The sequence below is a fragment of the Nyctereutes procyonoides genome, unplaced genomic scaffold, assembly GCF_905146905.1.
Source record: "Nyctereutes procyonoides isolate TBG_1078 unplaced genomic scaffold, NYPRO_anot_genome, whole genome shotgun sequence".
NCBI classification, from domain to species: domain Eukaryota; kingdom Metazoa; phylum Chordata; class Mammalia; order Carnivora; family Canidae; genus Nyctereutes; species Nyctereutes procyonoides.
The window spans coordinates 21,488,318-21,501,673 of record NW_026575044.1 but is presented as its reverse complement, the minus strand read 5'-3'; the positions used below and the strand labels follow the sequence as shown (position 1 = coordinate 21,501,673).

At 37.3% G+C, this 13,356-nt stretch overlaps 1 protein-coding gene across 1 annotated transcript in view; it reads left to right on the top strand.

The window, feature by feature from the left end:
* Window positions 1-8,515, top strand: part of PIK3C3 (phosphatidylinositol 3-kinase catalytic subunit type 3) — a 136,135-nt gene extending 127,620 nt beyond the window's left edge. The window contains exon 25 of the mRNA XM_055323835.1: window positions 8,248-8,515. Coding sequence (XP_055179810.1) covers window positions 8,248-8,262 — 15 coding nt within the window. The 3' untranslated portion in view covers window positions 8,263-8,515. The remainder of the gene's footprint in view (window positions 1-8,247) is intronic.
* The last annotated feature ends 4,841 nt before the right edge of the window (window positions 8,516-13,356 follow it).

The following is a 13,356-nucleotide window of genomic DNA, read 5'->3' as shown; positions in this document are numbered from 1 at the left end:
AGAACATCCATCTTCTTAACAAATGAATCTTTGGTAAACTTACCAAATCCAAGCTGTCCTCTAAGATCTAATCTTAATGCCACTTTGATTTTCCTCTGGATATTTACAGTACTTCTACCTTTATTACGAGTTGCACTTATATTTTGCTTTCTGTTACAGATACTTGGGTACTTATAATTCCTAAAATACAAACATCTTGAAGGTGGTGGGGCTCTATCTCTTACTCACCTATTATAGGCACAGTACCTTATCTACTTAAAAAATATCTGAGGAACATAAAGGAGTTTCTTCTCCAAGAACACGAATTTGAACCTTATTTTATTAGAAGGGCCAGCTCAAGTTCTGCTCACAGGTTATTAATCCTAATTAGTCACTTCTCAAGAGAAAAAACTGTGTTTCAGATGGTATGTAAGTGATTTGTCTAGCTAATAGTAGATCTGAGTCTACATAAAGCACAAGAGGGGATTTTAGAGCAATAGGGGATAGAAGGCCAGAATGGGACAATAACTTAGTTAACTTCGTGTGACTAACAAGAGACAGAACCAAGACTTGAACCCCAATTTTTTGACTCTCATATCCAGTATTTTTGAAACTCATTCTCTTGCCAGTGTCTTACCACTATAATATGTCATGAGTTACTGAAACTTTCTCTGGCATAGCCCTCACAATCCAGTTATTTTTCTCTCTCCTTTGTATATACACTTTTTTTTTATTTTAAATCTCAAATAGTTGTAACATGCTTGAAGTTAGAAACTTTTAACTTCTGTGTCTGCATTTCCATCCAAGTTGGTTATTTATATTTCATTCTGCTCTATCTTTTTTTTTAAAGATTTATTTAGGGAACCCTGGGTGGTGCAGCGGTTTAGTGCCTGCCTTTGGCCCAGGGCGCAATCCTGGAGACCCGGGATCGAATCCCACGTCGGGCTCCTGGTGCATGGAGCCTGCTTCTCCCTCTGCCTATGTCTCTGCCTCTCTCTCTCTCTCTCTCTCTGTGTGTGTGTGTGACTATCATAAATAAATAAATAAAAATTTAAAAAAAAAGATTTATTTATTTATTCATTCATTCATTCATTCATTCGAGACACCGAGAGAGGCAGAGACCTAGGCAGAGGGAGAAGCAAGCTTCCCTTGGGGAGCCCAATGTCGGACTTGATACCCAGACCCAGGATCACACCCTGAGCCAAAGGCAGACGCTCAATCACTGAGCCACCCAGGTGTCCCTATTCTGCTCTATTCTTATCTACAACTTTACAAATTTTTCTCCTTCATGAGTTTTCCTTCTTGCATACTTGAATTTCCTTATTTTTCTCCTTTATTTTCCTGGATATTTACCGTATATAATAGAGCTGAAACCCCACAGTTAAAATTAATGCTGCTGCCTTACACCTCATTTCAGATTATCTGTAGTTGTATGACAACCCTGAACTCACTAGGTTAAAAAACAATGATTTACTACCACTTACAGTTTTCCAGTCAGAATTTCAGCCAGAGCCCAGCCACATGGCTGTTTTGTTTTCTGTTATGTCAGGTGGGTTCATTCATGCAGCTTTGTTCATCTCTCTCGTCAGGGCTGCTGTTCTCCTACATGGCAATGGCTGCCCCAAAGGAATGCAAAAGCCAAAGCAGCAGGCCTCTTAAAGCAAGTGAGGCAGCCAGCCCTGCTTCTCAGGGACAGGAGACAGTGTATACTCCGCCAAGAGAGGGATTGAATTTGGCATCTTTCAAGACTTAACTGCCACTCATCTAATACAGTCTAACTTAAAGTTGGAGCTTTCAAGTTTTGTAAATGAGCTTGTGGTATAAATGAACTTTGGTATACTTTATTTATTTATTTTTAAAGTTTTTATTGCTAGAGAGAATGAGTGAGAGAGAGAGAGAGCATGAGTGGGGTGGGGTGGGGGGAAAGCGAAACACACTCGCCACTGAGCCAGGAACCCCACATGGGGTTGGATCCCAGAACCCTGAAATCATGACCTGAGCTGAAGGCAGATGCTTAACCGACTGAGCCACCGAGATGCCCCTGAACTAGTGGTATACTTTGGTTTGAAATTGTGTAGTCAGTTTTCATAACATGCTTTTTGCATTGCTCACTGAATCTAAGAATAGAAGGAACTATGGTTCTTTTTTTTTTTAAGATTTTATATATTTATTTTACAGAGAGAGAGAGTGCATGGGGCTGGTGGAGGGAGAGGGAGAGAGAGAATCTCAATCAGATTCCCTGCTGAGCAGGAAGCCCGACATGGGGCTTGATCTCAAGACCTCAAGAGCATGATGAAACAAAGCCTGAGCTGAAACAAAGTCAGACCAACCACTTAACCGACCGAGCAACCCAGGCACCCTAGAAGCACCATTTTTCTTACTCTCTGTATTAAAAATAGAGGAGAGAAAAGGCTAGATAAAGAAGGGACCACACTATTATTTGGGGGAAGTAGTAACAGAGGGACCTTCGTTTACCAGAGTCTCTGGGGACTCAGTTTCCACATCTGTAAAGTGATTGCTATTGAGATAAAAATTAATATAAATTAAATCTGTTGTTAGAGATACATAAAGGTTAATTGCTTTCCATATATAAAGTTTATATTGACTATTGCAAAGACTAAAAGAAACCCTTAACACACCGATGGTTAAATTACAAAAGTTGTTCAAAATCAAGAGTTAATGCACATACCTTTTCTATTCAGAGAGAAAATATGAATATGGCCAATAAATTGGTAGTAGAGGTGGCTGTTCTCTTAATTTAGATATAGAGAAACATAATTTTATAAGCATGAACTGATAGGATTATATTTCTTGGAAAGAAATATTAGGTCTTAGGTTTCTGTTTCTTAGTTCTTTAGTAAAATGGAAGATAAGATGTAAAAATCCTAGATAGTTATTTTAAATTACTTTGGCCTTTGTTTTACAAACTCTCTTGGACTAAGGTAGATACTTGATAACAGAATAGTATTATTATCTAAAAGCAAGGCCATAGCAACATGAATATGAATTAACAGTAAATATCTGGATGATCCCAGGAATGTAAAGATCACCAGTGTCATCCTAGACAGGTAAAAGTCTAGGATGGCTTAGTACAGCATGAATATCTATGTAGACAAAATTTTTTAGGTATCTCAGCAATCCCATTTTATAATGAGAGATAAGTGTTTGGGACAATAGTAATCTTACTTACTTGAACTTTGTATTTCATACAGTGCTTCACTATTTTTTAACATCATATAATCTTTACTATAATCACAAAAGTGAGTTTTAACATTCTCCACTTTTATAGATGAAAGGGCTGAGCCACATAAAAAGTTGTTACCTAGCTAATCAAATTCAGGTCTTTACCAGAATATCCCATATTCTACATCCTAAGAAATGAACTTGAAAATGCTCATGCTATCTTAGGTTTCCTTAAACATGTCACCTCTGACTATACTCATCACCTGAGCCTATATTCTTGTGCAACTGAGACAGTATCAAAGAATTACCTAAGTAACCAATTTCATTGGCATTTGTTTGGGCATTAAAGCATACAAGAGATAATAAATAAGGTTCTAACTGCTTATAAGTCTTTTCAAATTACAAAATTACAGAAAATAGCTATTTCTTTTAAGATTTTATTATTTTATTTTAGAGATAGTGAGCAAGCAAGCATAGGGGGAGGGGCAGAGGGAGAGGGACACGCTGATTCCATGCTAAGCATAGAGCCCAACGCAGGGCTCGATTCCAGGGCCTTGAAATCATGACCTGAGCCAAAATCAAGAGTTGAGTCATTAGCCATCCAGGTACCCTGAAGCATAGCTATTTCTTAACTAATCTCTGGAGTTTATTTTCTCTTTGAAACTCACACTTCTAAATGCTGTATATTTTCTAAGTAGTGTTACTTGAAGAAATGACATGCAGGTGCAATTCCAGATGACCTACATCTGTTTTTTTGGTCACTCATAGCATTTATTATAAGGATATATACTGCTAATTGATTTAGGCCAGTTTTAGTGCATTCTTATTAATCACTGGATTGTAAAACAGTTTTCTAAAACTGAAGGTAAACTGATTGATACATGTTAACAAAAATTATAGTTATTTCAGCATAAAAGAAATTATGGTCTAAAAGAAGACTACAGAATTGCCACATACAACTATTATGTTGCAATCCTGAAAAGGCTTATTTTCTTCCATCATACCATTCCCTAGGAAGGGTAGAGATTAAACACTGCAATATTCGTTGCCTAGCAACACCCACCTGTTAGTGATACAAATTTTCCACTGAAAAACACTTTTATTTAGATCATTGTTTTTGAAATTGCATCATCAGAACTCTTGTCTCCACTGAAATGATCTTTAAAGGGCTTTCTAGTCTTGTCTGCACAGAAGGGTAGTGGTCACCTAGTTTGGGTCACTCTGCTCGAAAAGTAGGCCTTTAGATGGTAATCTCTCACACAGTAGCCCATTTCTTTGCTGTTTCTGCTTTCTTCTGTCTCTTCACTGATTGATGATAGAAGGCTAGAGGGTGAGGTGTGGTTTCCATTCATCTTAATGTGTATTAATGTAATTAACTGAATCTTGGCAGATAAACCAGGGTTGGAGATGTATTTTTTGTTGACTGAGAGTAAAACAGAACAGATTGCATTCAGAAAGTTTACCTACATTCCAGCTCAAGATACTGAGAACACATTACTATTAACATTTGGCAAGAATCTTTGATTATTCCCTGTGGTGTTCAAGCAGGGGGAAAAGCACAGGTCCAAACAAAAGGGCACATGAATGTGTGGTTGTATATTATATGCCTTTAACTGAAGAGAACTCAACTATATATACTTGCGGTGATTTAAGAAAGAAAAAAAAATGAAAGAAAAACGATATGGTTATTCTGATATTTTTCCTGAACAGTCTGTGTCCTAATAAATGTGAGAGGAGCTCCTTCAGGGATGCTTCAGATCCCAGTGTCTTCCATGATATGACGTCATGCCATGCTGAATGTGATTCCAGTATTGAAGGTTCTTGGGTCTTTTGTACAACAGGGCTTCTAGGTGCAGGCCATCCATCTGCCCCGTCTGCTGCTAAGAAAAACCAAGTTTTTTGCCTAGGTATTAAGGGAAAAACTCCTGTCCTGAGATTTTGGAGAGATGGCTATATGTAATATGTTGCCTTCTGAGGACTTTCTCGAGTAATTTTATTTATGTTCCTGTTTTACTATTATGTGCTGACCCTAGCACCTAAACCCAGCATGGGATGTTTGCACTGTGACTTCTCTGCTCTGATCTACTTTGAGAGCACATAGATGTAAAAAATGCACTAGGAGAAGAGAATAGAGCCTTATTTCTGAGTTTATTTTTTATGGACCTTATTTTACCATAAGGAGTAAAGAACAGCAATGTAAAATATTTAATTGAACAAAACAAAAAAAATATTCAGTTCTTTAGCCAAAGAGAAATTTTTCTCAAAAATCAAGCTTTTTTTTTTTTTTTTTTAGCAAATAATTTTCTAAAGATTTAGATGATTCCCAGGCCAGTGGCTTAAATAAGTATCATAGTACCAGTATACCATACAAAACTATTTTGTATCATTTTATGTCCCAGATCTCTTCCTAATTTACCTGAATTCTCAGATCTGAAAGGAATAAAAATTGGCAACAACAAAGAAAGAACAGTAATAGTAATAATTACAGCCTATTGAACACTTAGATGTGCCAGAATTTACATAAAGAGCTTTCTTGGCATCACCTTATTTAATCCTCACACCTGTGAAGTGGGTGTATCACCAGGCATGTTTTACAGAAGAGAAAACCAAGTCTGAGATTAAATAAGTCATGGTCTCAGGGCTAATAGGGAACAAAAGTCCTGATTTAAACCCAAACCCTAGGTTGTAGAAGTAGACAGTATTTTCTAAATCATGTTTTTCTTGATATATACATTTAAGCTTCAATTTATTAGAAATGAATGGATTTTGTTGTGAGTAGTGAGTTTTAAAAAAAATTCTTGTAAATGATCTTTTAACTTTTCTCTCCTTAATGTTTCATCTTCTCCTCAAAAGAAAACATAATCAGCTGTGCAAACAGCCAATAGAGTGTGATTTAAAAAAGGGAGTCATTGGGAACAGTTAATCCTAGATAAATATGATAAATGTGGGCTAGCATTTGTTTTGCACATTGGCCACAAACCAGTCTTGCATTGTATTGACCCCCATGTGTTCTCAGGTTGCTCTGCGGTCAGCACTGCTGCACCAGCAGCTGTTAGAATCCACGATGTTTAAAAATATAATGTAGGCACTTGGGACATTACAAAAGTTTTAAAGTCTTAAGAGTAATTACTGTAATAGCAATGTCAGCAGAAGGCCCCATAATTTTCAGCTAAAATGCCCTGCAGTTTATTTTTCCATCTGTAGAAATTTATTTTCCTTGTCTTCTGCGGGGCAAGGTTTCAAACACTTGAGTGTAATTCGTAGTAGTGTTTCTCTCTCTGCTTCATTAACTGCTTTTTGGAAGGTCAGTTGTCATACTCTTGTTTTCCTGCCCCTTTGTTACATCAAGCTGTTTTACATAAATTCCTCAACTGTACAGGGAGTTGAACATTTTGGGACTGAGTCTGCTATGTAGTATTACTGATTTATTTCCCCACAGACAGAGATGCTCTGTAGTACTTAGATGGTCTGTCTGTTCAGTAGCAGTGTTTCTCCCACACATACAGACATATATATCCACATGTGTGGGTTTTCATCGTTTCCAGGATATTTAGACTTCCTAGCATGTCTGTGAGGACCCTCCGCAGTTTCTTTCTAACCCATACTTTCAGCTTTAATCATCTTCAACCAACCTTCAGAAAAAGCCTTCTGTGTAGATCTGCTGATTTACCCCCATGGCAATGTCTCCAACCCAGTATTTCCCCGACAAGCCCCCCTACCTCCTCATCCTTTGCTCTTTGCCTGGAATGAGTTCCCTACCCATTGCCCATCTTTTGGGTGTGTGTGTGTGTGTGTGTGTGTGTGTGTGTGTGTGTGTGTGTGTGAGTGGGGACTCTGTATATAAGCATTTTGTGTTTAGGCTTTTTTTTATCTTGAGTAACTTGGGGACTCCCACAGAACCTGAGCCATCCACAGAGCAGGCACCAAATAAATTTATGTGATTTTATATAAGTGCCGAAGACCATTTGAGAAGTTTATTTTTATTTTCTCTGATATTGTCTTCTAGAAAATATTTAAACAGCTTTTTTTTTTTTTTTAAGATTTTATTTGTTTCTCCATGAGACACAGAGAGCAAGGCAGACACATAGGCAAAGGGAGGAGCAGGCTCCCCGCAGGGAGCCTGATACAGGACTTGATCCCAGGACTCCGGGATCACAACCTCAGCCAAAGGCAGATGCTCAACCGCTGAGCCACCCTAGGGCCCCTAAACAGCTTAAATCAGAAATTACATTCCTCTTAAAAGTATTAAACCTGAATCTTACCATATTCTTCCTAGAATTGCCACTTTAAATTGTATCAGATTAAAATCAGTGAGCATCTTCCACATTTTTACACATATCCATGAAAGTACACACACATCCACAAATATTTGTCAGTGAGGTTCCCCCATTCATATTTTTTTCTCAGAATAATAATGAGGTGAATTTCACAGAAACAAAATTATTTTACCCACGTACAGCATTGTTATTTCCTCTTAAGATATTGCCAGCATATATTTTGTTGAACAAGATGGCACATGAGTTATGGATGACTCAGTGTATGTTCACCCAAACAATCAAGAGTTGTCCGTTCTGAGAATGTGGTGACTGGCGGCATCTGTACATCTTTTAAAGACAGCCAATAATGGTTGCAGATTATTTTCGTATTAGCTAGTTCTCAGAAGTACTGAGTAGCATTCTCTCAGTTTCACTGAGTGCTAATTTGGGGAGATGATGAAGAGGTGCAGACACAGATCTCTTCATAAGCTATATCTGAGATAAATGTGATGGTGCCTCGCACAAAATAGGTACTAAAAGCGTTGGTTTCTTTTATTTCTACTTGAGATTTTAATATCAAACACCGTGAATGTGTTGGCCCACACACAACTCTTGACTGGGCTTCCTTGTTCTTTCAGGACTTCTTTGATTTGATTCCAGACCAGTTCTGGAATGAAGTGGGTACACTCTGGATGAAGCTACAGCTTTTCACTATCAAAATGTGATGTCAGCAACTAAACATGTTTTAAAACTGTGGACTCTGTTGTTTGTTGAAATTTCTTTGTGAAATTGAAGTTAATTACTTTCTGCTTGTTTTTAATTTTTGTAGTACTGGAGAAAATGAAACTGGATTGGGCACATCAGGATGTTCGGCTTTGTAAGAAAACTACTTTAGAAGCAACCTCTGTATAAGGAAGACTTAAGAGTAACAAGAGAACCTTCAAGATACTATATATCCTAAATGTTACATGGTGCCTGAATTCATTTTCTTTGGATGTCATTGCTTAAATATGGTCTTGAAGGGTTTGTTTTGAAATATTGTAAATATTTATTTTCAAATGTATACATTGTTAATAAACTAAGAAGTGAAAAATTTATTCCAGGATCATGTACATATTATCAGAGTTTTGGAAGAATTTTACGTTGGAAAAGTAAAACATTTTAATCTTTGAGTTTGAAATGTCCTTTTATTTTTTTATCATCTCTTCACATCAGTATAGTAGTTATGAATTTGGATTGTCTCAGTCAAAGAAGGCTTTTTTGTTTTGTTTCTCCCTCCCCTCCTCTCTCTTTCTTCCCCCAATCATGTTTGTTTTTGCCTAAGCTATAAATATTTAAAGTTTTTCAAATTGTGACTCATTCTTTTACAGTTCAGTAATTGTCTTCAATAACACAGTCATTTTCTCTCACTTTTAAATAATACCCTATTTGAAAACTGTGGTTAGTCCACAGTTCTCCTAGCTTGTCAATAAAGCAGGATATGCAAATGTACCAATCTGAATTACTGGCCGAAAGATCAGAATAACAGCAGCTTTTAGTGTTGAGCCCCAGATATTTTTACATATACATGTAAGCATAAATTGTCTTTCTGCAATAAATACATTTTTGATGCAAACTTACTTTTCAAAAGGTTTTTGAAATATCTCTACCAGATCTGTTAATGTAATATATCCTTTCTGATTTAAGCAAAATAATTTTTTGTATTTTAAGACAAAGTCCTGCCCATCCATCTAGCCTTTTTGCTTCATGGAACTTTGGGAAAAGGGCACATACGAAAATAGAAGAGCAACACAATAATAATCTTTACAAATTAATGTGTTACACTGTCATGTGCCATTGTTTTGGAAGAAAAACAATATCACATCCTCTTGGTCCTGAATAAATTTTAAATATCAAATGACAGAAAGGATTAGAAGGTTACATTTGTGGCACAGTTTCAGAGAATGCCATTAATTACAATGTTTGTCACCCTATCCTTGTATCTGTGAGTTTGCCCCTGTAGAGTGGTGTTATCCGCCGGATAGCAAGCAGTTAATTTGGAGATGACTCAGATGCACATGGAGTGTGGTTTGTGTAAAACATACATGTTGATTTGAAAACCAGAAAAGATGAAAGGACTTGTGCAAATCATAAGAGAGTTGATGCCCAAATGAGCTGGAAGCTCAGTCCTCTGTCTTGCTTTTTCTGTACTTGACATGTTGATAACTACTTTCTGTTACCAAGAAGTTCTGAACTTGTTTGCATTCTCATTCTTTGAGTCCCATTTCTATTGACTTCAAAAAATTTTCTTGAAATGATCCTTCTGAACTCTTATAATTATTTTTTAAAGATTTCTTTATTTTTATTTAAGAGAGAAAGAGCGTACTCATGCGTGTGAGCAGGTAGCTTGCAGAGGGAGAGAGAGTCCCAAGTAGACTCTGTGCTGAGCAGGGAGCCTGAAGTGGGGCTCGATTTCAGTACTCTGAAATCACAACCTAAGCCAAAACCAATGCCCAACTGACTCTGCCACCCAGGTGCCCCTCTTATAATTCTTTATTTATAGTTTTTTTAATTGACATTTAATAAAGGTGGGTAGTTTTGTTATACCTCAGCTCCCATTTCAGAGGTTTGGCAAGATTCTTCTGTAAAGGGACAAGATAGTGAATATGTAAACTTTTGGAAAACATGTATCTTCATCACAACAATGACAACTCTACTATTCGAGGAACAAAAGCAGCCAGAGACCAGTAAGCAAATGGGCTTGGCCAGATTTGACTCTCAGGCCTTAATCTGTTGACCCATCCATTTGAACTAAGTGTATGGTAAAAACTGTCATCTTACTCATCTTTATGAACACTGCACTTTGCATAGATAATAGTATGTTTATAGTAGGTCTCTATGAATTATCTTGGTCTAATATGAAATTCTCTAAGGGCCAACATTGACGACCGTTGAGTTAATCATGAATAACCTTGCATCCAGTGGAAACTTGGTAAGAATTATAAGGGAGACAAAGCTTTCTAAGCAGAAATATGGGTGCTGGGTGAGGAAAGAGCATCTTCAAAGATAGTAGCCATGGTTTTGCTGAGAGTGTTTTGGCGGTAGGTGGTGAGCCTACATGAGAAAGAAAACTGATTTATCATTCTCAATTTCTATTGCTCAGAGCAACCTCTTTGCTCCTCTGTCCCCCAAACTCCATTGTTTTCGTTGTTCAGAGATCTTTCTTTGCAGTGTGATTTGTATGTTTCTTTATTGCCATTGCCTTTCACATTCTATCAGTGTTTGTTCTAAATTTGAGAAATGTGTTTGTGAGGACACAGTGCTTCATTAAAAAGTGCAGGTACAATGATCATGTACTGCAAGTATTTAGAGTGAGATTTCTGAATGAGAGAGAGAAAATGTTTGATGGCAGCCACTGAGTACAGCTGCCAAAGTGAGGAAAGAAGTAGAGTGTGATTCACATTCCTAAATAGAGTGTTGATACAACCAGATTTTTACTAATCTCTATACACTAGGGTTAGATAATCCCCAGCTCTATGTATTATAGAGTTCTCAGTTGGGTATGTATTATCATAGCAGCAGTCTTCCTTACTTATAAGGGCTTACTGTTATATATTAGGACCCTGCTAATTACTTCATATGCTTTATCTCATTATTCTGTATAGTGGTCCTAAGAGGTAAAATTGTGTCCTCATTTTCCAGAATTTTAAGGCATTTGAACCATCTACCCAAAGTTAGGTTGCAAGTGAGAGCAGAGTTGGGATCTGAAGTTGAATTATTCAGATCCAGTGACCAGAGTCTTGGCCATCAGATTCTCCTGGCCATCATTTCTCACTAAGCCAGTCGTGACAGTCCTGTCCTCTAGGATGTGCATGTGTGTGTATGTGGTCCATTAAACTTGGATTCCCCCCAAAACAAAATTCCATTTATTTGTTCGTGCATTTATTGATTTGTTGATTCTCATGAGCAGGATTACGAAAGGTTTGGGCAGTAATCAGTAAAGTAAATTAAAAATCCCTATGAAAGCAAATTAAACTTCAGATCTGTAAGAATTGGAGTTGTATCATCATACCACATATTCATATTTGCGTTGACATAAATCAGTAAAAACATACAGGTTAAAATAAATCTTATCCATGTAACTGTTAACCTACAATCATGTACTTTGTATCTTTGCACATAGACCTAATGTAATTAAAAAAAAAGGGGGGGGGATCCCTGGGTGGTGCAGCGGTTTCGCGCTTGCCTTTGGCCCAGGGCGCGATCCTGGAGACCCGGGATCGAATCCCACGTCGGGCTCCCGATGCATGGAGCCTGCTTCTCCCTCTGCCTCTGTCTCTGCCTCTCTCTCTCTCTGTGACTATCATAAATAAATAAATTTAAAAAAAAATTCTTAAAAAAAATAAAAAATAAAAAAAACAGGGATCCCTGGGTGGCTCAGCGGTTTAGCGCCTGCCTTTGGCCCAGGGCGCGATCCTGGAGACCTGGGATCGAGTCCTACGTCGGGCTCCCGGTGCATGGAGCCTGCTTCTCCCTCTGCCTGTGTCTCTGTCTCTCTCTCTCTCTCTCTCTCTCTCTGTGACTATCATAAGTAAATTAAAAAAAAATAAAAAAAAAAACAGATTGAGACTTAGAAGGATTTAAAAAAAAATTGCAGAAACAACATGGAGTATCTATAATTAAATACAGAAAATATACTGGAATACCAAAATGAATAACTTGATAAATTAACACTTCACCATACAGAATACATACTACCTGGATGGGATCCTGGAAAAGAAAAAAGGACATTAGCTAAAAACTAAAGGACTCTAAAGTCATAGTTTAAAAAAAAAAAAAAAAAAGGAATGAGTAACCTCAGAGGGTAGTGCATGTCCCACCTGGGTGAGCGCTTAGAGAAGCTGAACTGCCTCAGAAGACAATCTTCCACCTGAAGTTAGTCCTCCACCCTCTCCTGTCATTTTTGACCTTGACAGTTTTAAAAGTATAAAGCAGTTAGATACTTTCGGTTTGTATTAATTTTCCTCAAGGTTGATTCATTTTTGGTAAGAATACTTAAATAATGCTGTGTTGTTCTCAAGGCATCTTCCCAGCAGGCACAAGATGTCTTATTCCTGGTGGTGGTTAACTTTTATTACTTGAATAAGATGGTTTCCAGCTTTCTCCATTCTGAAGTGAATTCATATTTGATACTTATAATAAGTAATGCATAAGTTTTATGAGGAGACACTTCACTTTGAAACTGTGTAAATATCCTATTCTTTACCACACTTTTACACCCCAATTTTAGCATGGATTGATGATTCTTGCCTGAATCAATTATTACTATGGTGGAAGCCAAATAGTTTTTCATTTGCTTATATTAATATGGATTTTTACTTTATTATACACTACATCCTATTATCATTTATTTTGATGGTAAAGTTACCCCAGAACTGACTTGTCTTCAAGCTGGTGCCTGTGTCCCCTGACATACCCTAGTATTCTTTGAGCCCCTTTTTACTTTTTGTACAAGATGTTCCAAGCTCATCATCGACTTTCTCTGCCTCAGCCCTGGAGTCAGCCATTTCTCTAAGGAGTCTTGGTTCTTTCCTGGTCTGATTTTAGCAGATAACTCCCCAAATAAAGTATCTGATTTTTCTAAAATAGAAGTTAATTTAGCATTCCAGTATCACCATTCTAAAGCTCTGGAGTCTGAACAGGGGGATATGGATATAAATAAGCTCAAAATAGAGGAATCCATAACTGAATAAGCCATAGAATTTAACTTAAGTTTAGCTGTATGTTCAGTTCTCAGTTTTAGATCATTACCACCATGATCTGCCTTGAAACCAATAATAAGGCGTAGTCTTATTATTATGCCCTTTATGTCTGTTTATGTTAGTCACCACAAGAGACTCAGACCTAAGTCATTCCTTCCACCCAAGTCTTTCATTTCCATACAGCTTTGTACAACCCC